The sequence below is a fragment of the Lathyrus oleraceus genome, chromosome 5 (genome assembly GCF_024323335.1).
Source record: "Lathyrus oleraceus cultivar Zhongwan6 chromosome 5, CAAS_Psat_ZW6_1.0, whole genome shotgun sequence".
NCBI lineage: Eukaryota > Viridiplantae > Streptophyta > Magnoliopsida > Fabales > Fabaceae > Lathyrus > Lathyrus oleraceus.
In genome coordinates this window covers 219,622,759-219,650,559 of record NC_066583.1, presented here as the reverse complement: position 1 = coordinate 219,650,559, position 27,801 = coordinate 219,622,759, and the positions used below count along the sequence as shown (strand labels likewise).

At 37.7% G+C, this 27,801-nt stretch overlaps 1 protein-coding gene across 1 annotated transcript; it reads right to left on the bottom strand.

Annotated features, from left to right (window-relative positions):
* Positions 1-6,051: 6,051 nt before the first annotated feature.
* On the bottom strand, positions 6,052-13,778 carry LOC127083075 (nicotinamide adenine dinucleotide transporter 1, chloroplastic). Its single transcript, XM_051023303.1, has 9 exons — positions 13,394-13,778; positions 13,213-13,308; positions 12,412-12,518; positions 10,120-10,168; positions 9,133-9,245; positions 7,358-7,452; positions 7,152-7,240; positions 6,976-7,070; positions 6,052-6,613 (listed from the first exon to the last, which is right to left on the bottom strand). The coding sequence occupies exons 1-9, from the start codon at positions 13,479-13,481 to the stop codon at positions 6,377-6,379; spliced, it is 969 nt and encodes a 322-aa protein (XP_050879260.1). The 5' UTR covers positions 13,482-13,778; the 3' UTR covers positions 6,052-6,376.
* Between the last annotated feature and the right edge of the window lie 14,023 nt (positions 13,779-27,801).

The window sequence follows — 27,801 nt, the reverse complement described above, 5'->3', positions numbered from 1 at the left end:
GGGAGTCATGACTATGTATGATAAAGGGAGTACAAAACTTGTCTGTTATGTAACTGCATGATCATCTGTGATATATTTTATGTTTTCTGTTTGTACAAAGTTTACATGTTTTCCATGTAACTTGTGTTTGTGGTTTTATTCCTCTCTCCAGATTTATTGTGCTTTGGTTGTTTTAGCCAAAATTTACCAAATGGGGAGATTGTTAGGTCTGTGATTTTAAGATTGACAATAATTTTGGTAAAACATGTTTCATTTGGGAAAACATGTATCACAACCTAATGTTGAACAAGGTGTCATGACTTCTTGATCAATTGTGCAACAGGTGCTGCTTATGTTCCTTGTAAACTGATGTTCTGACAGATGTTATGACATCTTACACCAGTACACTTGTACAGGTATGCAAGTGTGAATCCTTGAAGATTTAATTTTAAAATGTGAGATTCTGGATGATTCCAATTCTCCTATATGCGCAGCAAATCAAGAATTTTTTAGGAACAATGCAAATTTGATTTGATTTCATAAAAATGATCTTTTAAGACTTTTTAGGAAATATTATAGATTTGTTCCTATTATTGTGGAGAAGATCTTGAAATTGATTTACAAGAGAATATTGGATCTGATTTGAAGAGTCCAAGCCCATACTGCAAGAGTTTATTTATAAGGACAGCCTAAACCTAAATTGTCAAGCAATTCAAATTGAAGAAACCGTGTGCACAAATAAGGGTTTAGGGTTTTGAGAGTTCCTTAGGTTTTAGTGGTTGTTTGTACATCCCTCATGTATCTTTTGATTCATAGAGGTTGACTGATCGTACTTGATTGTATACCAAGTTATTATTCTCACTCATGAGCTTTTAAGTAAAGAGTTGAGTATTGTTCTTGGTTGAAGCTTTTAAGCAAAACCAAGTATTGTTTTTTTGAAGTGTTCTTTTGATTGTTTTTCAGTTGTTATCACTATTATGTGATTGAAGGGAAGTGAGAAGGGTCTCATATCTAGGAGAGTCTTAGATAGAGATTCCACGGGTAGTGATTAGGTGAGAAGTTTGCAAAATCAGAGGTTGTTTAGAACTTCAAATTAATATTGTTTTAGTGGATTTCCTTTCTGGATTGGTAGCCCCAGATGTAGGTGACGTTGCACCGAACTGGGTTAACAATTGATTGTGTCTTTTACCTTCTGCAATTTAATTCTGCATAATTACTATTTTGGTAAAAGTGTTTATGTCAGCAGATGATGTCTTAACATCTGTCTTGACATTGTGTTCTGTTATTTTTTGTTCTCATGTTTGTAAGTTATCTTGTTATTGTGTTTTGATCAGATATCAGTGTCTCGGCATCTCTTAGGATATATGATATCTGCATACCAGAATTTCAGTTAGGTTCAAGGCTTGTGTGATTTTTGAATGTGGATGATTGAGATTGGGTGAGTCTCCTCCCTTTCATTACTGATTTGGGCTCTGAATGGGTACTAGGCCCATTGACTTGCTAAATACAACCTAGCCCCTTGGTGCACCCCCTCCTGTAACTAAGAGAACATCAAAAGATGGCCTGACGCCCTAAGCCCAATCTCTTATGGTTGGCATCCCCATTTCCAGCTTCAGACCACATGCACATACTTCCTGCACCTCTCCCCTAATCTTGATTAATTAGTTAATATTAATTAATCTCAATTAATTCTTGATTCTTTTATTTTTTTTATTAATATATAATTGTGTTTAATTATTAGGTCAATGTGATTAATCATGATTATTAGGTTAATTGACTAATTGTGACTTAATCGATTAATGGAAATCATTAGAAATTTTAGATCTAAGTTAATTAGACTTAGCCTAATATATTTTATCATACATTCATATGTTGTTTCTAATTAGTTAAATGGTTTTAATTAATTCTAAATTTCATTTTAATAAAATTTATGCATATTTTCTATTTTACCCCTAAGGTTTAGGACATTCCTGATTTTGCATGCTCCCTCAGCTTAAGGTTTGTATAGATGCAAATGGGTTCATCCAATCATTAGGTTTATTATGTATATAAATCAATTGATATGTTCGCATTGATTAGTGTTGATAAAAATTCACTTTGATCAACCAAATCATTTGTAATGTGCTTAAATCCCCAAATTTATTCAAGTGATCAAAAGATCCTTGATCACTTGATAAGGCAAGTCCCTTGTGATTAAGTTGTACTGGATATATTGGATCTCAGGAGCTCAAGACCTCAAGAACTCAAGATTCAAGTCCAAGTTCAAGACTTCAAAGTTAATACAAGTCAAGCATAGTAGACAAAGTGAACTACTTCTCAAGCACAACAAAGGTATCAATACTTGTCAATCCTTATTCAAGTTGTGTGCCATGAGCCTTAAGAAATAGAGAAGAGGTGAGAGTGGAGAATTTCTATCCTCATTATGGATATCTTTGGGTACGGGACGAATGACCCAATTTCTCATCGTATTCACCTCTATTCATAGACTTTAGCACAATTTGAATCAAATGATTGTCAAGTCTTCTCCCATAACAAGCAACACTGCACCATCAGGATCAACAATCGGGATCTTCTATCAGGAACTTGTCAATCATAATTCAAGTTGTATGCCATGAGCCTTAAGTAACGAAGAATGATGAGAGTGGAACATTTCTATCCCTGTCTAGAATATCTTTGGGTACGGGACGAATGATCCAGCTTCTTAAGGTATTCGTCTTTGTTCATAGACTTTAGTGCAATTCGAATCATATAATTGACGAGTCTTCTTCAGGAAAACACATCAATCATTCAAAACTTCAATAGTGAAACACCTTTTCTTTATCCATCATACTCTCCTCTTTGAATCCAGTGTCAGACTCCCATCCTTGATGTACATGCATCTTTTGGGATCATTACCTTAGGTTCACATACCCATTTCCTAATCAATTGCCTCATATTTTGCCTATACAGGTACAAACTTTGGCATTCTTTATTCCCTACCTATAAAGTATAAACTTTGACATTCTTACCCTATAGAATTACAGATTATGGTAAGCTCTCTTTTGCCCTACGTAATTACAGATTCTAACAACTTTGATTTTGCCTATACAGTTACAGATTTTTGCAAAGCCCCGTTTCTTTTTGTCTATACAATTACAGACTTTGACATCCTTTATTTCTTGCATATAAAGTACAAACTTTGGCATTCTTGCCCTACAAAATTACAGACTGTGGCAAGCTCTATTTTGCCCTATGGAGTTACAGACTTTGGCAACTTTGATTTTGCCTATACAATTACAGACTTTGACAAAGCCCAATTTCTTTCTGTCTATAAAGTTACAGACTTTGACATTCATTCTTTATGCCCATAGAGTTACAGACATTGGCTATCTCTTTTAGTGCCTATACAACTATAGACTTTGGCATCATTTCTCTTTGCCCCTATAAAGTTATAGACTATGGAAATCACTTATGTTTGCCTTATATAGTTACTGATTATGGCACGTATCATTGCATTTTGCCTACACATTTACAGACTTTGGCAAACAAGCATTTCACTGTAAGTTACAAACTTTGACCACTTTTCATCCTGCCTACACCATTACAGACTTTGACACTCTTTCCCTACAGAGTTACAGACTCTAAAAACCCTATTGTTTGCCCTTATAGTGTTACAGACTCTGACATTCAATTCCTTTTTCCTTATATAGTTATAGACTATATCACACCTATACACCTTGCCCGTTAGAGTTACAGACTTTGGCAACCCTGCTTGTTGCCCTTATAGAGTTATAGACTCCGACATTCAATTTCTTCCGCCTTGTATAATTACAGACTATGGCACACCCATTGTATTTTGCCCTTTAGAGTTACAGACTTTGGCGTTCAGTTCCTTCCACCTTGTATAGTTACAGACTATGGCACATCTTTGCGCGTTCTTGCTTTCTAGAGTTACAAATCTTGGTTACTTTTCATGTGCCCTATGGAGTTAGGGACTCTGACATTCATCTATTTCAGCCTTATAGAGTTATAGACTCTGGCTATCTCGCATTCTGCCTTGTGGGGTTACAAACCATGGCAAACATATTTCCCTACCTTGTAAAGACACAAAGTCTAGTAACATCTTTGATTTAGACCATGCCTTCATAAATTCATTGTGGTTGATTATCATCAATTATTAATGCCACACCATTGCTTTTTAAACAATTTACTTTGCCTCTTGGCAATCCATCTCTCTTTCCTTATCAATCTCTTGATGTCTATGTTCCGTCTTAGTTTCCCAAACTACGAAACTTTGACTTTCTCATTGCACCGTGAGAATGCGTAGGCACCGGGATTCAAATCCTCCGCGAGCATATTTATTCTTTAACCTTTCATTCACCATTCATCATTCAATATTCACTACATTCATTCAATACCTTCTATCTTAATTCACTCTATGTGATATACTTTCTCTTTGAGTCAAATACATTAGTTCTTTGAGCTCCATTCAGTGTCTGCCTTTGAACCAGGAGTTGTTTGGCTTATTGTCAAACACTTAGGGCGTGTTTGAAATTCATCTTAAAAACTCTTTTTTAGTTTTTGAAAATTTAAAATTTAAAAACTGGTTTGAATATAATGTTTTGCAAAAGTGTTTTTAAAAATTCTTTTCTATTTTTCAGTTTTTAAAAGCAAAAAAGTGAAACAGTTTAGTTGTGTTTTGCTTCTTACTTTTTAGTTTTTAGTATTATAAAACTTGAAGAAAAAACATAAAAATTTATAATTTTCATTAATAGCATTAACGTAATTTTAATAATTTTTATATTTTAAAAATAAAATAGAAAAACGTATTTGAAAGAGTATGTTATTTCTTTTATTTATGCTCTTTTTATGTATAAGTAACCTTTTCAAATATGTTTATTTATTTTACTTAATTTTTTTTTGTGTTTCTTAATTATTTTCACTATATAATTTTTTTTTCTATTAAACTTGGAATCCCATTTTTTACTTGTTTTTTTCTTATTATTATTACAAACAAGTGATATATGATTTGTAAAATTAAAAATTGATTTAAGCCAATTATTTGTATTCGACCAAATATCAATTAATTTTCTTAAGTTTGTAATATTTTATACCATAAAATAGATTTTGAAAGTAAATAATAAAATATGCATTTTTATTCTCTTCTTAAAATACTATTAAAAAAATTAGATTATCAAACAAGTTTTTTCATTTTCATATTTTCAAAATAGTTTTTAAAAATTAGTTTATCAAACATATTTTTTGTTAAATTTCTTCTTAAAAATAGTTTTTTAAAATAGATTTGAAAAACAAACTTTAAGAACTAAAATTGGAAATAGTTTCAAACAAACCCTTAATTCCCTTTGTTTTCGGTCCCACCATATAGTGGCACCATGTCTTCCCCTAGTATAGAACAATCAAAATGGTTCTCGTTGAGTACAACGAATGTTAGGGGTACTAATATTTTCCCTTGCATAATCGACTTCCTTATCCATTTCTCTTTTTCCTAAATTTTATCAATATTTTCCATTTTCTTCGAAAATAAATAAAATTCGATGACGATTATATTATACTGCAATCAGGTATATTTCCCCAAACTTCAAATACTTCCAAAAAATTCCATTTTTTAACATACTGATATCTCAGTTAAGAATGTATTGGATGCATATATGGCAAATCTGAAAAAGCTTCTTTAAACTAAAATTTAGAAATAATATGAAGTAAGACTCGATTTAAACGTGTTTTGGTGTGATCAAAATACTTTCAACAATGCATTTCTAAATTTTGAGGAATATTTTCAAACTTTCATATGGTGTTATTCCACCACTTAGAATGAAATTAATAATTCCCTAATAAAGTAATGGATTTCCCACAACCATATAAAGCAAGAGATACACAGTCTTATCGTAGGTTTTAGATATACACCCGAGTCTAATCTTAGGTTTTAGATAGTTTAAGTAGAAGAAAAATATCATTTACACCTTTTTATTATACAACCATATCAACAATGACTTGACCTGGCAACCAAGATTATTGATGTGGTGAGTATTTGAACTCAGAATCTAGATTAGAGAATGCTAAATGCAAAAGAAGTGAAGCAGCAATAGTTGTGGGGTTTTAAAATAATAAAATAAGATTATTCAGCAGTATCCAAATAAAATAAATGACATCCTCATAGTCTCATGCCACTATCATCTTTATCGTCATTATCATGCTCAAATCTATAATTATCCATTGGTCTCCCTACATAGTACAAAGATAATAATAACCTTGCAGAAGCTTGTCCAGGGAAACCAATGTGTTGATCTACCTTAATATAACTAAAAATATAAAGAATGGTATATGCATTGTCAGGACTTGCTAATGTTTTTGATCTACTGCTATAAATGATAAATGACCATGCCTATTATCAATCATATCACAAAATATGAGGTTGTGGATCAGAAGGAAAATGTGAAACAAGAAAACGGTGTATCATTTCAAAGCTGGTGAATGTGATTACAGCAGCTGGTGTTGTCCTCAAAAGGTTGGTGGCACATCCTCGGTAAAAACCAGGTATGCCTTCTTGTTGAAAAACCTTTTTAATACAATCTGTCATACCAGAGTATCGTTTCTCTGAGTGATGCCCTTGTTCTTGCAATCTGGAACGTACAACCTGCAAACAAAATGCTAAAATATGTTACTTTATGATATATGTCTGCCCAAAGAATGAAAATAAGTCATATCAAATTCAAGAATCCCAGCTCAATTCACAGGGATACGGCTCTCTAAATTGACAACAAAATAGAGGAAAGGATGAAAAAAGTGTATGCTCAAAATATTCAAACAAAAAGCAAATTACAAAGAAGAAAGTATTATTCTAGGATTCCTTACACACTGAAGAATGATTATAAGCTATTTTTCCATCAAACGATTGGCAAGGTTATTTCATTCGCAAGACCAGGTATCTAGAAGTATGCTTATCTAAGATTGTGCAAAAATATCTTAAACTAAAATAAGTATCATTCAGCAAAATACCTCATGGGGATATGTCAATGTGGATGCAAAAATTTTGGAGACTGATGAAGCAATAGCAACATCACGTGCACCAAGTTTATCAACTGCTGCGTCATCTAATACAAAATAGTAGTCAAACTAAGTAACTGCCAAAACTTTCAAGAGTTCACAAAGAACAAGAACAGACATGAAATTACCTTGATTTGCTAAATAAAATTTTATTGTTTCATACATCGGGAATTGAATGGCAACATGACTGATACCAGCTAGAGCAGGTACAAGGCCACTGTTTATGGTAAAGAATATACCAATCGTCATTGAAGTGCTAATTATTAATTATAATGTATTAATGGCCCGTCCAATGACCATGTCCTGTTGCATTCGTGATTTAAAAAATACCAACCTGTACAGCCCCCGTATGCCCTCCTCATGTGCAATTCTCCTCAACGCAGATAGTGTGCTCTTATATGGTACAACAACGGGTCTCATTCCCTGGGTCTGCATTAAAAAGGCAGCAGGCTTACAGTGCAGAATACACAAACATGCACCGATTATAAGCAAGACAAAAGAAGCTTTGTAGTTCTTCTATTGTTTCTCTATGATTTCACTTCATAATACTATAAGTAAGATGGTGTTTATCAATACTATTAAGAGGAAATTTGTACACTTAAATGTTTCTCTATGATTTCACTTCATAATACTATACGTAAGATGGTGTTTATCAATACTATTATGAGGAAATTTGTACACTTAAATGTTTCTCTATGATTAATAATATATGTAAGATGGTGTTTATCAATACTATTATGAGGAAATTTGTACACTTAAATATATGTAACATGTATCTACATTACAATAGTTGTTTGCTAGATCTTTTATCCAACCCAACCCACTAAATAGAGGTCTTATCATCTTCGATAGATGCAATACATAGAGCCACCAAACAATAATGTACTAATTGCATATTGATACACCACAAAAAGTACAAGTAGCTCATGCATTACGCCAACTACATGACAATGGCTGATAAAATATTTATAGGATTATAGAATAAATAGAAATTAGAGTAGTTAGGAGTTGTTATTAGAAGTTAGTTAGCTGGGGTTGGGGTTGGGGTTGTTTAGAGATCATGTGTATAAATAAGAGACGCGGGGTAGAGAGCATCTTTGAATATTTTAATTGTAAATAGAGTTTTCTCTATTGTGAAGAGGAAACTCTTGAGGAGAGATTCTCTCCTACTCTATCCTATTTCTTAATAAAACTTTCGTCTTTGGAATTTAATTCTTGGGCTCCTAACTGATTCTTGGTGGATGTCTCCTTCATAAATGTTTTATTGCTATTGTGACAAGATATTATTTGGAGAACATTGTGCCTCCATCTTGTTAGTCTCTTTTCTTTCTTGGTTGCATCCAGAAATCTGCCTCGGTGCATGTTTCAGCTTATTGAGCTCAGGACAATGCAACATGTGATTGTTGGCTCCATTCTAGACTGCTTCAGAATTTTCCACGGCTGTTGCATGTGATCCCATCCTTAGTCTTTGCTGAAAGCACCATGAGATTCTTTCTTTTCCTTCTAATCCTCGCCATCGCCCAAGAAACTGTTGAGCTTTGAGTTGTCATCAATTATTGAAGAAACTTCTGCATCTCGAGTATTCTTTCCATTTTGCAAAAATACTCAAGATGTCAATCAGGAAATAATATAACAGTATTCTTGCCATTCTGCTCGAGGTCAGGGACTCTGCTGAGTTGGCTAGAGACTTGTTCCAAATTGGCCTTCACCTCCTGGGGAGTTTCGCCATGAACATCAACCATTTTCTCCATGGACATCGTACAATTTTCCATGGCGCTTGGCATCATAGTGGCAGGTCGAACCAATTGCTAGGAAAACAAGAAACGGATTCCAAAGAAATAACAATGTTATTAGGAAATAGGATAGAATATGCGAGCAGCTTTCCTGAGTTCCCCTTCACAATAGAGAACACTCTATTCACAACTACAATATTAAAAAATGCTCTCTGCCCTTTATGTTTTCTTATTTATACATATACTCTCTATAACAACCCCAACTAACTAACTTCTAATAACAACTATTAACTGCTCTAATTTCTCAGAATTCTATTAATCCTAATAGATAATCAAATAATTAGAAAAACATTCGGCTTGAATTGAAGAAACGCACTTGAAGCCTAGTCTTGACAACCCAGAGTGGATTTGTAAACAAGGTAGTTGCAGCTCCAGCCCCAGCAGCAGCTGCCATATTAGCTCCGACCGGAAGGTGATGATGGTTTTCATCTGCACGTATATATCATAGCTATTATAATTTGTACGTCTCTATGACTTCTAAAACCTAAGAAGCCCACACATAGTATGACACAAATACATGGACACCAGAATTTTTAATAGAGAAAAATAGGACACAACCAAAATACGTTAATGCGCGCACACAACAAACAGAATAATTGAGTGCAACATAAATGTGCAGCATAATAAGTCAGCATAGTTACATGTCTCCAGTGATCATAATACACGGTGTGACTGTGTGTGTGTGTTTTGTGTAACATAAATGCACAATGTTTATTGAGAGGCATTCACAATATTACCAATTGTTCATTATTATTCTATAAACATATCAAGAGTCATTAGTCAATATATGATGATCAAGATTTCCAAAAAAAAAAGAGTTAGTAAGTAGGCAGAGTACTCTTAAAATTTGGGTTAGATCTAACTCAACCATATAAAACCGGTATTAAGGAGAGGGATATCTCCCACTTTCAAACTATATCTCATCCAACGTGAGACTCTTAACGGTTTCAGATCTTTCAACCACCCATACCGAAATATATTCCTGCTACTACAAATGTATCAGAGAAAAACATACAATCTTGTGTCTATAGTTAGTAAGAAATATAGAAAATGTATCACATCCGAATGACAATCGCGTCTTTAGTTGGTAAGATGTATTTGAAAAGTATAGTAGGAGATATAGGTGGTAAGATACCAATACTTTTCCATTTTTGAAGTATCTTGGCTTCATAGGCTAAAACAAAGTAAGGTGGCAGCTCCAAAAATAATAATCAATAAGTGGACTATTTAAAGTCACAAAAAGAATCATGTCAACAGCCCCCCTGATTTGGTTCAATATGAAAGTAAACAGCTATGGACTAACCATCAGAATGTAGAAGGCTTTTGAGCTGCTCATACATAGTAAAATAAACCTGCAAGTTTACAACACATTTAGAACACTTAGCTATAACATAAGATATCAGTATTATGCTTCGAAATAGCACGTAGACAGAATAAATGAGATTTCTACAGACTAATGAAATAAACCAACAAATAGTAAAGCTAAATTGATTAGGCAACAAGAAAAAAAATGGTGTGAGCTTAAAGATCAAAGGATTTTACTAGCCTGACCATAAAAATGCTATTGAGCCTTATTGTAATACCGAAGCTCTACTGTGACTCACAACTATCGAGAATTACTGGGGTCAGTGGCATGTGTTCAACTGGTTTAGCTTCACTTTTAGTTTGGAGGTATGTTAGTAATTTCAATTGGTGTCATAAAGTCCAGTGCTTAGTCTTTTCCATGTATCTACTACTTGTGTAAGTTATTCCATAATTGATTCGACTTAAATGGCTTGTCCACTCTTTTTTTTTTTTGACAGATGGCTTATCCACTATGTTTCTCAGTAACCGGTAATATTAAGTTTAACTTGGGCCTTGAATCATGAATAGTTGGCCCCCAAACTTTGAATAGTCCTATTTAAACTACATTCACAACTATAAAAACTCTCATTATTTGAAGGCAGTATACATCACTTATACATCTTCACTTTTTCCCCTTACTGTAAGACTTAATTGGATAATTTTGATTGTCTTCTATCTTTGTGCCTTCATTCCCTTTAATAAATTTTTAGCACACTCATTCTGTGTATCAACTTCATTGCAGAGCATAGTCTGCATTTATAAGCAACTTGGATTCATTATACAAAATGTAAGGGAGATAGAAGATGCCAACCATAGGAATCAATTAGGGTGGCACAAATGGAAGAAGACATTCCAGTGTAATTTCTGATAGAAAATTTCCAGCTAGGCTAGTCAGGATCCGTTGACACCAGAATTCAAACTTAGCACACTTACAGTAATTCTTTGTAGACGAGGAATTAAATCAATCTAACTGTTAAATTTAACGTTCTTGTTAAGTAGATCAAGCCCGTAAAAATTCATAGAATTTAACATTCATTCCAATGAATGTCTAAATTATTTGAAATTTTATTTACATAACTATCAATATAAAATATGATGATTCATCAAATGGATTGATTTAATTCGTCTTCTACTAAAAGTTATCGAAGGTGTAGGTGTGCTAAGTTTGACACATGGTGTCAACGGATTCTGCAATGTTATGCTTAATAGAATGTTGGGGTGATGGTGATAAAGAGCTATCAAATAACTGAACTTAATGTTGCAAAGATGAAAATGTTGAGGTGGGGGACTGCTTTGTCATATAAGATAAGATGGGACAGAAAGAAAGCATTCAAAGGATACTTGAGGTTGCTCCCATTGTAGAAAATATGATAGTCCCACCTTAAGTAATTTAGAAAACTCATGGAAGTACCGATCAATAAGATAAGCAAGAGGAGGGTGGTCGAACTTTTATTTTTTATAAGCGAATGTTAGTTGTTAGTGAATTATGTTAGTAGCCAGGGTGTGAACCCTGGACTTCCTTCTCAAAGTCTTCTCGGTGGCCCAATTATTAGCAATAAGGGGAGATCAAAGAATACTATAGGTCAAACATCAAGAGCGATTTGAATTCAAATGATTAAACTTTTGTGGCCCGTGACATGAGAATATGGTATTGTCTAATTCACACGGCTGATCCCTTTTAGAGGGGAAAAGCTTTGGTTATTGTTGTGTAACAAATGTAAAGCCCAATTATGTAACTTAAACACTTTGAACCGACCTTATAATATAAAGGCTGGTTGGATTAAGACCAAAAAATACAGCAATCGACACTCTAGTGTATTCCAAAAGAAGAATAAAAAAGACTTTGCTAAGAAATCATAAAATGGTCAGGGCATCTGCTCAGCATGGAAATGGTAAAATTTCACATAATTGACTTCATACCCTGTCATTTCAGAGCAGCAATACCAATCCATTGATTTTAAACAAATATCCATAACAAAACAGTTTTGTAACTGTCATCCTTTCCCAAGCCAGGACTGAGGTAGGCATTCATTACTTATTATAGATATATTTCATTGCCAATTTGAGGCTAGAATTGACAAGGCTACAAATATTAGACAGGAATGAAATAATTTTACCGTGATTCTATTTGCCGTATACTTCATTAAGAATATAGTACACACAAAGTTACAAATAAAACTGATGAGGAGAGCAAGGACTCGCCCCACGTAAAGTTACAAGTGAAACATTGATGAGGAGAGCAAGGACTCACCGCCCAATTTGGAAGCAAAGCTAGCACAGTAGGAGCCAATCCACGGTACATGCCACGTAACCCCTCCTTGTGAAAGATCTGTTGTAAACTGCTGACTATTACACTGCCTGACAACACAAAATTGCAGAATTCAGTTTCAGTAGTCCATACTAATATCAAAATTACATATTGTTGTTTGATCCTTCATATAATAGTATTAAAAAGCTCACATCTGAAGTAGGGGTGGAGCTAGCCCCTTTTAGGGGGTTCAATAACTTATAAGAAATGTACATACAACCCTATATATTTTGCATTTTGAACCCCTGAAGTTATTGTTTTTGCACCACTAGCCCAAGAGGCCATAAATTGGTTTTTTCTTGCACACCCCGGGTCATTGTCCTAGATATGTCACAGTATTCAAGTATTTAAATTCTCAAAGTAAAATACTAACTCCATTTCAAAATGGATATCGTTTAAGGTTTTTGCGCAAAGGTTAAGAAATGCAATAAAGTTGTTAACAAAATGATTGTCGTTTTAGGTTTTTGTCCACAGATTAAGAAATGCAATGAAGTTGTTAAAAGAGAATGCAAACTAACCTTATTAATATGTTAGAAGTAGTTTACAGTACGCACTAACTAAAGGGCACAATTAGAAAAATAGCAATCATTTCTACATTGAAAAACGAGAACATCATTCATTTTGAAATAGAGGGAGTACTAAACCGCGAGCATTTAGAATTATCTACATGGCAACTCTTCATTGTCTTGTTTTTTCATCATGATTCAAATGAAATTGATAAAACAAGCGGAGCAAATTATATACCTTTAACAGTTCCATTAGCGAAGTGGGGCACACCATGAACCTGAAACCTAGTTTTGATAACATCTAAAGGACACACAAACGTAGCAGCAATAACTCCTACATAAAAATCAAGCAGAAATCAACAATCAAATTAAAAAAATTCCACGAAATTTAAATAAATTGTGATGAGAAAATTGAGTACCGGCGGAAGCACCAGAGGCGGCATTAAAGAGAATACATTTGGGGACGATATTAGGGGCGGCGGCGGTATGGGCATCGGAGGAAGGCATGGTTTGAGAAATCGATAGATAGGGAAGCGAAAATGAAAAGGGAGACCTCTCTGGAGAGGGCAATGGCGGAGGAGCAAGGTCGCATGGCCTGCGATTGGGGAAGAGATGGAGAGACGGAGTCTCGTTCGATGGATCGAATCAAGGGTGAATCATTTGAGAAATGAGATTAGGGTTCGAAGAAAGTCAATGCCCAAGTCAACTTTGTCACCTCACCACATGCTTTCACTTTCCTCTGCTTCTCCGTCGCGAAACCACAAATATCAAAATATCATTACTCCTTGTTTCAACTTGGTGGGTCCCACCCGTCAAAACTACGGTATCTTTATTGGTTCCATGGAAATATATAATGTCATAGTAATTAATTATTAAAATTATTAGTTTTCTCCTAATTCTTTCCTGAATTTAATTCATATACATTGATATTGTAAAGAGTTTTTATATTGTCAGTAAATTATAATCACTGATATATTTAAAAGGTTTGACTTTTATTTTAAATATTTAAAAAGTAATACAAATGGATGATTATGATGCATTAAGAGTGTAAATTTTTTTACATTAAGAGTGCATAACAATTAATCTCTTCTTTCAATATTTTTTAAGAGAAAAAGGAATATGCATAAACAGTGTAAAATATTTTTACACTGTCCACCAATGAGACTCATGTATCCCGCCACATCACACTTTTATTTACACGGGCAGTGCTCTAACCTTTAACCTCATTTTTTACCGGTCACTTATGCACTATTTTGAGATTTTTTTTTAATTTTTTTTTAATTAAATACTAAAATAATATATTTTTCAAATTAATTATCAAAATAACCACTGATGCATCAGTTGAACTGACGCATCTAATTATCATTCAAATGAGGCGCCCAAATCATTGGCGCATGCATGCATGGTAAATGAGCATAAACAATGGCATAGGCGCATGCATACCTTAAAGTCACATACATTGGTGTAACAACTCAATTTTAGTATTTAATTATTATATTATTATGATTATATTTTATTTTATTTATTTAGGGTGTTAATTAATTAATTGGTTGTTAGGTAGTATAATAATTGATTATATTAATTAATTTGGTGTGTTAATTAATTATTTAGTTGATATGAGATATAATTGAATAATGGAATTAATTAACTTGGTGTGTATATTGAGTTGGTTTGATTTATTTGAATTGAATAGAGATATTTAAATATTAGGTCTTATTGGGCCTATTAATTAAATTAGAGTTATCATGCTTTAAGCCCAAATAGAATACTAGTATATAAGAGGTGAGGAGAGTGAGAATTAGGATTCATTTGATCATTTGACAACAATAGAGAAAGAGAAGAGGAAAAGTGAGGAGAAGAAGGGAAGAACAAGAGAGGAGCTAGGGTTTCCAGAAAATTGAAGAGGTAAGGGGAGAGTCCTTATTATTATGGGTTAGTATGATGGGGTCAATGGGTAGAAGTATGTTTAGGTTAAAAATCCCTAATTTTGTATGGTTGTTTGAAATTATTAGGTTTTGATGACTATTCGTGAATTGTGGTGATGGATTGTGTTAAAACTGTAAATTAACGTTATATGTTGAGAGTATTGTGTGAGTTATAATTTTTTGAACGTTTGCCTTTTTACGGAATTGAAATCGGAGGTCCGAAGGTCCTCCAACGATGAAAAACGCAGGAAATTCTGCATTCTATTTTGTGTTAACGCAGGAATAGCATTTTGTTTTTGCGTTAACCGGTTAACCAAAAGCGTTAACCGGTTAACACTGTTGAAAATCTGTTAAATTTGCATTCTGTCTTGCGTTAACCGGTTAACCAAATGCGTTAACTGGTTAACACTGTTGAAAATTGCTAGGAAGGGCATTCTGTGTCGCGTTAACCGATTAACCATATGCGTTAACCGGTTAACACTGTTTGAAAAGTGAAAAATTGAGATTTAAATGTTGTATTCGTTTTGGAATGAAATCTAAGTGTGCGTATTTGATAATTAGCCTATATTTGTGAATGATATATTTGTCGCATCCTGCGAAAAATCAACCGGCGAGACTCGAAAACAAAACACACAGAGCCGCCACTAAACGTTATTTATCCCAAGATAGGGAAAGGAAACGCTCAGAGAAACCTGGAAAGACATGGTCTCGCAACCAGAGAGAAAAGGTTCGGGAGTCGGTTACGCGAGGGGAAGGTATTAGCACCCCTCACGTCCGTCGTACTCGACGGGATCCACGTTCTAAGAAAAGAAAAGGTTGCTAAACATCACACACACACACGGGGAACGCAGGTGGGGTTAAGAGGAACGAGCTCGATAAGGTATCGCACCTTATGCCTACATATCTTGTCTGGAACAAGAATCAGAGCCACTGTAGTTCGGCTTACGCACGCCAAACAACACAAAACATACAAACAAGAAAGGGTGGCAAACATGGAGCCCGACAACCACTGGATGGAATTACGTCGGCATCCGAACCAAAACACACTCAAAAGGGCAAACGTGGAGCCCGACTGCCAATCACTGGGCTTACGTCGGCATCCGAACCCAAACACACAGTCAGATAACAACAAATACAAACAAACACACGCAAAAAAAGAAAAAGGCGCCCGGAGTGGTCTCGTACGACCACCTGCCTACATACCTTGTCTGGAACAAGGATCAGGGCGATGTAGTTCCCCTGAAAGGGACTGAATTGCTAACCAGAAACCGAGGGGAAAACACGACACTAGGGAGCTGAGACTCGAGCCTAATGTTGTCATGCATCGCTTACCCTAAGTTCGGTTTTCTATCCTACTTGCATAAGCAAACTAACCTAACCAGGAAAGAAGCTAGCACACAAGCATACAATCATATATCATCAAATGAGAACAGGTATCTCAAACAAGCATGTCAATCAGATATCCACATAACACGCACTATAGCCAAACAAGGGGGCTCAATCAATCAGGTTTGACTGCCTAAGCAATCGTCTGTACAGGCTGTGTTTGCTCTTAACCTTGCCATTACGAGGCTAAGGTGAAGCAGATGATGGGATGAAGTGAGGATCAGACCTCACAGCTCTTATCCCTAACCAGGGAGAGCTTCTGACAAATGAGCATGGGTCCAGAATGGGGGAACCCTTCTATACTCGATGACTCTGACACAACAGATCTTGGGCTTTTGATCTCAATGCTACAACCATGTAATGGAAGCAAGGAGAAGACTCAACTGAATAGTGGGGGGTAGGCTGCATACCCCTACCTTCCACCAATTGCCTTATTTAAAGGACTTTCACCTGCTTGGGCTTAAAAATAAACAACCACAATCATTGCCTCTTAAGGAGGACTTCAGACATTTATTTGCCCGGCCCGGTAACAGCCGGGTCTCCAGACTACATGAAGTCAAGAGATTTTACCTCTATGCAAGTTGCTTAAGCAACGCAAAGCAAAAGTTCACAAGGAACTGAACAACTAAAGTACCTGGAAACAATCAAACACAGTTAGTACTCAGACAGACAAAACCAAACAGCAAGTGTTCAATCAATCAAACTATACAAAGCAATGCACAACAAAGCAAGCCAAAGCTCAAGCCTATGCTTCACCACCTACAAAACAATGTTATGTTAGTGTACAAACATCAACAACATCAATTAAAATTGATTTGGATCATTCTCCATGTGCATTATGCCTTTGATCCTGAAAAATCAAGCAAACATTAGCAACTAGACCACTAGGCTAAGCCTAGGGTCCAAAGGCAATAAAAATTCCTAAACAGCAAGGTATTCACCAACCAAACTCAAATTAATGTCAAACAAGAGCAAACATCATTGGTCTCATGTTTATATCATTCATCATGTTCATGCTATGCACAAAATAAGGCAAACTAGTCCAAATGAGGCACCAAGCGTACAAACAGAATTATTGCATTCAAATCCACATCAAAACAAATCTAAAAATTATCAAATAAATTACACCTAAATAGGGGATCTTCAAGGTATACCATGTCAAATTTGAGCTCAATTGGGCAAATAGAACCATGTCAATGAAAATCAACAAAAACAGTCACAATTTCATGCTTCAAACCACAACATCAATGCATACATCCACTTCAAAAATTCATAACTCAATGAAGACAAAAAAGAAATGGATGAGACCAAAACAGGAATGTCACATCATGTGTCTATTATAAGCATGCCAAATTTCATGATCATACAGTACCACATGAGCATTTCTCAATCAATCTACCAACATGTATCATATGAGCTTGCACAATTGGTTAACAGAAATGAAAAATCACAATCAATTCGAAAATGCAATGAAAAATTCCACAAAAATTCACAAAGCATATTAACATGTTAACTAACCATCATGCAAAATTTCATTTCATTCTAACAAGTATAGACCACTCAATTAAATCCAGCAAGTTGACATCAAGAGGTGTGACACAAATTGTCACACCTAAGTTCCATAATTTGCTGCTCAATGACCAGGTATCAAAAATTCATGAAATTTACATGGAAATGAGCATCAATCAGTCAAGAATCATCACAAAAATTTTCAAGAATTTATTCAACACTATGAGCATTTCATGAACCAAATGGTAAAATGTATCAATTTTGAGCACATGTGAAATAAGTCTAGGTCAAACAATATTTTTGCCATGCACAACTTTGACCAATAGGTCAAACAAATTCTAAACTCAACAACAAAGTCAAAGAAAAAATCCTCACATTTTTATGAATTTTCTACATTTTTCTATGATTTTTTTAATGTCATTAGGAATTTTGGTGAATTAAACAAAATAATTAAAAATTGCACAATGGCAGTTTGGTAAATATCAGGCGGGAGCGGGAAACATGATATTCGAATTTTCAAATGGAAATTTGGATTAAACAAGCTTCTGCGCAAAGCTTCATCATCTTCCTCGCAACATTTTCCAGAATTTTCAAAAATCGAAGAACACCAAAACTCAACGAAAATGGACATGCATATAACCGATAGAATCGTCTAATCAAGCACAATCTAAATATCAACCTATTACAACCTAACAATTCCTAAATCAAACGAATCGAAGAGGTTAGGGTTTGTGTTCATAACTTCAAATTGCGATTTCTTAGCCTACGGTTCATCATTTGCAATTCTAAAACTATCACCGTAATCTACAAAGCACGATCTATAAAACGCATATGAACTTGAAGCAAATCATGCAATTCGATTTTTCACCAACCTGGAAATGGCAGCGATGTATTGATGTTTTTGGAGCTCGATTCCTTGAAACAGAAGCAGCACGAACTTGTAGAAGGTGAATAGGATGATTGCTTTGACTTTAGGTAGCCTCTAGCACTCGAAAACTCCAAAAGCCATGGATGATGCTTGCTACGACAGTTGCGATTCAGCACTCTATTCCTTCCAATAACCAAAAACAGTTCGAGAGGATGATGCAAGGAGTTGAATGCAACAAGAATCTTGAAGATTGGTTGTGATTTGATGAAGAAATGTCGATTTGAAGTTCAATGTTCTTGATGAAATCTTGGAGAATTGGAATGGTTTTAGATCTGAATTTTGGTGAAATGATGATTCAGTTATGATTAGAGGAAGATTATGAATATATATGTGACCTTAATCCATGCCTTAATCATGTAATTAGCAATTTGGCATTGTTAAGTGAAAGTGTAATTTTCCAAAAAGGGCAAAAGTGGAATTTTCTCATGACAGCACATGCCACCTGTTTTGACAGCTCATGCAACCTCCAAATACCATATGTAAACCATTGCAACTTGTTTCAACTTCATTGGATGCTTACTTCTCAATTTCACATGTGTATGGTAATTGTCCAATTTTAACCATTGCATTTTCCAAACCAAATTCCAATTTACAAGGCCTATGCATGAAGTGATGATTCAAACACATTCCAAATGCCATTTATGAGGTGTAGCAAAAAGTCCCATTCAAAAATTCCAATTATTTTGAAAGTTGGACAATTTTGCCCCTGGTCCAATTCAGCTGTCCAGTTGAAAAGTGACTTTTTGCCTTGGCCATTTTTGGGAAAATCCAATTATGCACCATGGAAGTACATGTTAAATGGAGTTTGTGCATATAAAGAACTTGCAATTTGGACAAAGCATGTGGAGATTATGGCCTCCTGATTACAGGTCATTTTTGAATTTCACTGAGCCATAACTTTCCAACCATACATGGGATTTTCAAGTTCTTGGACTTTTTGGAAAGGTGAGAACAAGATCTACAACTTTCATGTTGAACAAATTTTCATTTGAAGCTTCCTTGGACACGTGGCTTTGAGGTCAAAAACTTTCCATTTTTGGAAACTTCAATTACAAGTCACTTTCTATTTTTGGCAGTTTTTGTCCTGACTTGACTTTCTTCATTTTTAAGCTTTGAGATGTCATTTAACACTTGTTCCAACATGAATGAAGTGTCTTCGACTCATTTCCACCTCCAAATCCATCAGATCAGGTACAGTTGACCACAGTTGACTTTTCAACTGACAAATGAATCTGGCAATGCATAGATCAAACTGAACCCCAATCTCCAACTGAAATGGCTCAAGGGTGCAACCCTAGCCTCAATAAGCACAATATAATCACAAAATGATCCTCATCTCCATCACAAACCTCATCTTCTGATTATGCCCTGATTGGCCCAATACAACTGATTAGGGTTGACCAGTGGTCAAAACCCTAATCTCAAGGAATCTTCTTCAATCTCTTGCATCTTCTGATGATATCAAACCATGATGATGATGATGTATCACTTCAATCAAGATGAAGACCAATATCCATTGAGAACCATGAAACCCTAATTTGAACTGTCCCATCCTCAGATGATCAATGATCAGCCCAATAAACCCTAGGCTTGCACTTTTGACTTCCTCATCTTCTGATCAAGACTTGGGAGTATGGCTTGCACAATGTAACCACATGATATGCAATATGCAATGCCTAATGACCTAAAAATGTAATGCAGTATGTTAAGCTTAGTCCCAAAAGAGGAGGGCAAATTTTGAGGTGTTACAGCTGCCCCTATTCAATCCACTGTGAACCTGTCGATACGAAATAGCCTCGGCTTTCGGATGATCAGGATGAAGAGTGATTGAATACCAAGAACAGACGAACAATTTGCACTCTGATGGGATGAATAATTAGCAACGCCTGTCAGCATCGGCGAAGAAACAAACTCTGAAAGAAATGTCGACCTGGATACCAAAATAAATGGTAACGCAGGGATAACCATGGTCTGATCACCACACATCCGCTCGGGATTATTATTCTTTCTTCTTTTTCTTTTGCTTTTCTTGAACCCCAAAATTTTCTCTGCCCTTTTTCATTTTCTTGAACCCCGAACGTTTCTCTGCTTCTTTTTCTTATTTTCTTGAACCCCGAACGTTTTTCCGCGCAAACGATCCTCGGACCTCTGCATTTGAACCCCGGAAAATGCCTCAGCACTCCTTCTTGCCAACATAATGAACCCCGATCTCCAGTTTGAACCCCAGTCGCCTGACGATAACTCTCGATCGCCATAATGAACCCCGTTCTCTAGAAAATGTATCCACATTTCCTTTTCTCCATTTGAACCCCGTCTCCAGAAAATGTATCCACATTTCCTTTTCTCCATTTGAACCCCAGAAAATGCCTCAGCACCTCCTTTTCTCCAATCTCTCGTGATAATTCCGCTGGCAACGCCGGAAATAACACCAAACCACTCTGAGGGCGACATGTCAGAGGGCAAACCTTCATAAAGAAGGTAGCATGTGTATCTCTTCCTCAGAAGACACCTATAACGACCTCCACTGGCATCCGCCAAAGCCTAAGGTGACACATGAACAGAAGACGATCCTAAGGACCTCATCCCGGATGTAATCTTCAACTCCATCTTCATTTGAACCCCGCTCTCCAGAAAATGTATCCACATTTCCTTTTCTCCACTTGAACCCCTAAATCGCGCTGATCGCGTAACGTCCTTTGATTTTATTTCCATCTCTGTCCGACGGAAACATTTCCTCCAATATCGCACTACTGGGGAACACTGCTGATCTGACGTCATGGTACCACACTCCTCAGAGTAACATTTTCAACCAGACACTGACTGATGACTGGGAGAAAACTCGACTTTTACTGGACATCGAACAATGATGTTGACAGGACATCGAACACTGATGTTTACAGGACATCGAACAATGATGTTGACAGGACATCGAACAATGATGTTGACAGGACATCAAACAAGGATGTTGACAGGACATCAAAACAAGGATGTTGACAGGACATCAAACAAGGATGTTGACAGGACATCAAACAATGATGTTGACAGGACATCAAACAAGGATGTTGACAGGACATCAAACAAGGATGTTGACAGGACATCAAACAAGGATGTTGACAGGACATCAAACAAGGATGTTGACAGGACATCAAACAAGGATGTTGACAGGACATCAAACAAGGATGTTGACAGGACATCAAACAAGGATGTTGACAGGACATCAAACAATGACTGGGAAATAACTCGACGTTTACTGGACATCGAATGATGATGTTTACTGACACTAAAGAAAGCTCGACCAGACACTTACTGATGACTGGGAAATACTGTTGTTCCAAAATCCCGCTGCTGAACTCCTCGGAGTATCGTCTTTACTGTCCGGCAAAACCCATCCTCAAGCGGTAACCACGGCTTGAATCGCGCTGATCGCGTAACGTCTTCTGATTTTATTTCCATCTCTGTCCGACGGAAACATTCTTCGCAAGTGTCGTACCACTGGGACAATACCTTTGATCCAATCATGAGGCTATACTACTCGGAGTAACACCTTCATCTTCGGGCAAAACACCTCTCAAACGGTAACCGCCGCTTGAGACTAGCTGATGTTTGCAATGATGCATGATTGATTTTTTCTGCGTAATGCTCCATAATTATGGAAATGCTACGCGATTATTTATTTTTCTATGCAATATGCCATGCTATTTTTCATGATGAATGCATAAAAAGAAATATCCCCCTCAAGGGACTCTTCCGGGGAATACGAGACTCTCTGCTGAGGAACTCGGCACCGCCGCTTTCCACCCTGCTGGGGAATAGCACTGCTGCTGGGAATAAGGCAACTCTTGCTGGGGAAGAACCTCCTTTGCACCCAATCCACTCGAGAAACTGCTGGGGATTAGCACCACCAACACTCTGTGGGGATACAACAGTCTTTGACTTGCTGAGGATATCAATCCTGACTCCGCATTGGGAAAACCCTCACAGATACCTGTTGACTTCACTGGGGAAACACTCACAGAGACTCTGCTAGGGGAATAGCAATCTCCAGACTCATCTGGGGAAACACCACTCTATCACCTGCTGGGGATAACCATCCTGATCCTGCTAGGGAACTGCATACTACTCCGCTGGGACAACCCATGCAATCCATAGGTAGAATCAACTCAGTTGGGGATACCGATATCTGTCCACTACGGGAACTTGTTCAATCCTCCGATAGGATGAACGCTGCTGGAGATATATTTCTTTGAAAAAAACCCGCTCCACTCGGGGACTAGCAACCTTCAGACCTGGCTGCTGAGGAAACACCGTTGTAACCCTACCGGGATAACCATTACGACTCGGCTGGAGAAGTCCACAGACCTTGAATCTGCTGGGGAGCTAGCCTTATAATTCTGCTTGGGGACTTAGCTGGGAAATGAGAAAAGTTGGTACAGAACACCCATCGACTCATCGAACCACGGTATCTACCTCCAATACTCATATCAACTTTCCTCGTTTGAGAACTTTCAGACTCATCTGGACCTTTTCTGCTCCATCATCTTGTATTCCAAATCACTTCGTGCCCAACGAGAAACGTACTCCTGGGATTTATACAGAAATTTCAACCTTTCGACTTTGAAGAGTCTTCTTGATTAATTTCAAAGGTCGTTGGACGTCTCGTCGTCTCTCCGTTCCTTTCTTCATGCACTCGTTCCTGATCGGACTCTGCGGGGAATTACATACTTTCAAACCTTCCGACTTTGAAGAGTCTTCTTGATTATTATCAAGGATCGTCGTACGCCGCAACGTCTTCGTCATTTTTCATTCATTCGTCCCTGAGCGAACTCTCTGGGGATCTGTTACAAAGCTTCCACATCACAACATGCAAGTGAGTGAAAAGTATCTAACAGTTCCTGCAAAACAGACCGTTAGATAAAACCGTGCCCCAGGCGTGTCAAGATTTCAACACTTGGGTCACTCAACCTTCCAAATAAGATTTCAAGCTTTCAATCTTATAAACATGCATTGGAAGGAAACCTGTATGTCCTAAAATGCAAGATTCTTTATCAAAAATATCTGGATGTTTTTGCAATCAAAGCGGTTATGAAAAACAAAAACAAAATTATTTGACTGAATTTGCATTCTATTGATTTGAAAAGTGTGTGGCTCAAATGAGTAATACAAAAGGAAGCAATTCCTGAAAAGAGGTAATTGCGCAAAAGGAAAAATCTATCCTAATGGCAGTGTGAAACCCGTGATCTCGTCGAGTTCCAACTCGGTTATACCCCATATGTCCTCAGACTCTCCATGCTTTCTGCCTTCTAAACAAGACGTTCCTGATTGATCCCTACCGGGTATTATCCATGATGCCTTAACCAAAGCGCAAACGATCATGCTGGACGCAGCTGTTCGTTTCAATCCCTCTTTTGCCTGGACCGCCCTTTCGGGTTTTCAGTCCACCGGGATACCCATTTTTGCCCAAGTCGCCTTTTTAGGTTTTCGACTTGCCGGGTGTACATTTTCATTCTATATCCCTAACTTTTGCCCGAACCTTTCTTTCTGTTTTTGGTTCGCCAGGATGCCCATTTTTGCCTGGACTATTTTGTTCTTTTCGTCCAGCGGGTCTATTCATACGAAGTATTTTTTAACTGCGTCCGCATTCATAGGGGATGGAAAATCCTCACCATCCATGGTCGTTAACAATAAGGCTCCGCCAGAGAAAACCTTCTTGACCACGAATGGACCCTCATAATTCGGCGTCCATTTGCCCCTTCGATCGTTTTGAGGAGGAAGGATCCTTTTCAGCACCATATCACCCACGTGATATACCCGAGGTCGTACCTTTCTGTCAAAAGCACGCTTCATCCTTTGCTGGTATAGCTGCAACCTGACAGATGGCTGCTAGCCTTTTTTCCTCAATCAGGCTCAACTCTTCATACCGGGTCCTTACCCATTCAGCCTCTTGCAATTTCACGTCCATCAGGACTCTCAAAGAGGGAATTTGAACCTCAACAAGTAATACAGCCTCCATCCCATATACCAATAAGAAAGGAGTTGCCCCAGTAGATGTGCCGAGGTTCGATACCCCGGGTACCAGCTTCATATTCCATCACACCATCGGTGCACTCAAACGTTATCCTGACAGCAAAAGCTTATTCACCTTAACCTCCCCATCAGACATCAGAATCCGTTCGGATTCGGGGTCAGGCCCCTCCTCCGGGATCGGTCACTCTCAATCTTTCGATTGGAGCACCTCGAGATGTCCTCATCAGGGAACTCAAACTTCCTTGGTTGATGATCCTCAATGGGTTGCGGGGCGATGTAATCAGACAATACACTCCCCTTGATTATGTTCTGAATGGTGTATCGAAAATCGTATTCAATCGAAATCATTGGCCCTTTCGCAACCCGTCCGGTCGATGCTGGATTCTCAAACCCATACTTGATCGGATCCATCTCGGAAATCCACAAAGTGGTATGAACCAGCATAAACTGTCTCAGTCGGCGAGCAGCCTATGCCAAAGTACAGCAAGTTTTCTCGAACAGTGAATGTATTGTTTCACAGTCGGTAAACTTTTTGCTAAGGTAAATTGCATGCTCTTTTCGACAAGACGCGTCATGCTGACCCAATACACCTCGTAGACCCCTCGAAGGCCGTCAAGTACAGATTGACAATTGCTCTTTCCACAGGAGACATCAGAATCAGAGGTTCCTGCAACTCATTCTTTTATTTTTTTCCAATGCCCCTTGGCAATCATTAATTCGCCTGACCGTTTGATTTTTTTTCAGCTTGAATATAGGTTCGCACGTGGCTGTTAGATGAGATGTGAACCATGACAGGTAGTTCAATCTTTCTAAGAAACCACGAACCTCTCTTTTATGTTCCCGGTTCAGGCATTCTTTTTTTTTTTTTTTTTTTTTTTTTTTTAAGCAGGATGAACCTCGATTCCTCCCTTACAATGAACCCCCAGCAGCTTACCGGACCGCACTCTGATAGTGCACTCGCTTGAATTCAACCTCAGTTTGAATTGTCCCAACTGGTCAAACGACTTGGCCAGATCTGCTAGATGCCCCTCTTCCGTTTGGGACTTTGCTATCATGTCATAGCATTGCATTCGGTTTCATGATGAATCATGTCATGAAACAAAGTCACCATGACTCTCTGATACAGGCACTGGCGTTCTGCTTCTCTAGAGGACAGTCTTCTCTCCATGGTAGCCTGTGCACCACGACACCGGTGTTCAACCCTGGCATATTCTGACATGACCAGGTGAAGGCATCCACATGCTCTTTCAACAAGGCTACCATTCTGCTCTCGATTCGCCTCTGAAGCGGCTCCAATTTTTCCTTTCTTTCTGACCTCGGTGCTTGGAATAACAACCTCAATCCGCCCCTCATGCGGCTGAATCACCTTCTCCTCTGGTTTTAACAGCCTGGTTAATTCCAGCAGATCACAATCTTCTTCGCCTTCTTCTTCAGCCTGATAGCTCAGTTTGTCGAAGTCATATGAGGTGTAACCAAATTGTTATCAATGAGATCCGGAGAATTATTTTTGAATTCGGAACGAGACAAATCAAAAAGGAAAAATGAAAACATTGCCATTTTTATTTGTTTTTAAACTGCAAAAATAAATGAAAAACAGGGAACACCGCTTTTTGACTGAAAAACATCCATTTATTAATAATGCAGAAAATGCAAATTTAAACATGAGGTGGCCCTTACAATGGACCATTACGTGTCGGGCAACACGTATGACTTTCATGCAAATAAAATCAAAACAGAAATCATTACTCTTCCGGATGAGCGGCAGTGCTGATCTCTTAAGCCTTCCAACTTCCTGGTACGCACGGCTTTATCCAACTATTGAACTTGCAGTCACTGTCAGTTTCTTTACCCACTGTATAGGCGTGATCTGAATCTTCAGCGATTGCACTCACCATTGCCTGACCATGTGCCGGCATGGGATTGGCATTAACGTTGGGAGATGGAGCAAAGTTGATTGCTTTTGAATCCACCAGGTCTTGGACTACGTGCTTAAAAGCTTTGTAGTCCTCTACACTGTGCCCGGGAGCACCCGAATGGAATTCACATTTGACGTTTTCATCAAAATTGGCTGGCCTCTGATCAGGTCCCATAGGTGCCAAAGTCCTCAACTGTACCAGCCCCATATCTTTCAACTTTTTCAATAGGACAGAGTATGTCACAGGCGGCCTGTCAAAATGCCGATCACTCATCCTCCTCCTGACTGGATATCCTGCCCTCTGAGACCTCTGCTGAAATGGCTGACGTTGCTGTTGCTGTTGTGCAGGCTGATTGTCAGCAGGAATAGTTACCGCAGCGGTGTGCTGGTAGTAACGACCCCTACCGTGTCCTCTCTGAGCGTAGACCGCACTGGTGTTACCCTCATTCTTGCGCTGACCGTTCCCGAATGGCTTCTTCGATGCTGATGGCGAAGCACTACCTTGAATCTTCCCCATTTTCAGCCAACTTTCAATTCTCTCCCCAGCCACCACAATGTCTGCAAAGTTGGTTACCGGACAGCCCACCATCCTTTCAGCAAAAACCCCCTGCAGGGTACCCATGAAGAGATCAGACATCTCCCTGTCCACCAGTGGAGGTTGCACTCTGGCAGCCAACTCCCTCCATCTTTGGGCATATTCTTTAAACCCCTCATTGTTTTCTGAGACATACCCTGCAGCTGGGTACGACTCGGAGCCATATCAGCATTGAACTGATACTGTTTAAAGAATGCATCTCCCAAATCTTGCCAAGTCTTGATGTCAGCAGATTTCAGCTTGGTATACCACTCCAAGGATCCTCCGGACAGACTGTCCTGGAAGAAGTACATCCATAGCTTCTGATCAGTCGTGTATGCAGAGATCTTGCGGACGAAAGCTTGTAGATGAGTTTCTGGGCAGGAATTCCCATTGTATTTATCAAATGCGGGCGCTTTGAATTTCTGTGGGATCACAATCCCCTCAACCAATCCCATATTCGACATGTTGACAAATCCGGGAGTAGCATGGCTTTCCAGAGCCCTTACCTTTTCAGCCAGCAACTGAATCTCTTTACTCTGTGGCTGGACACCATATTGACCGGA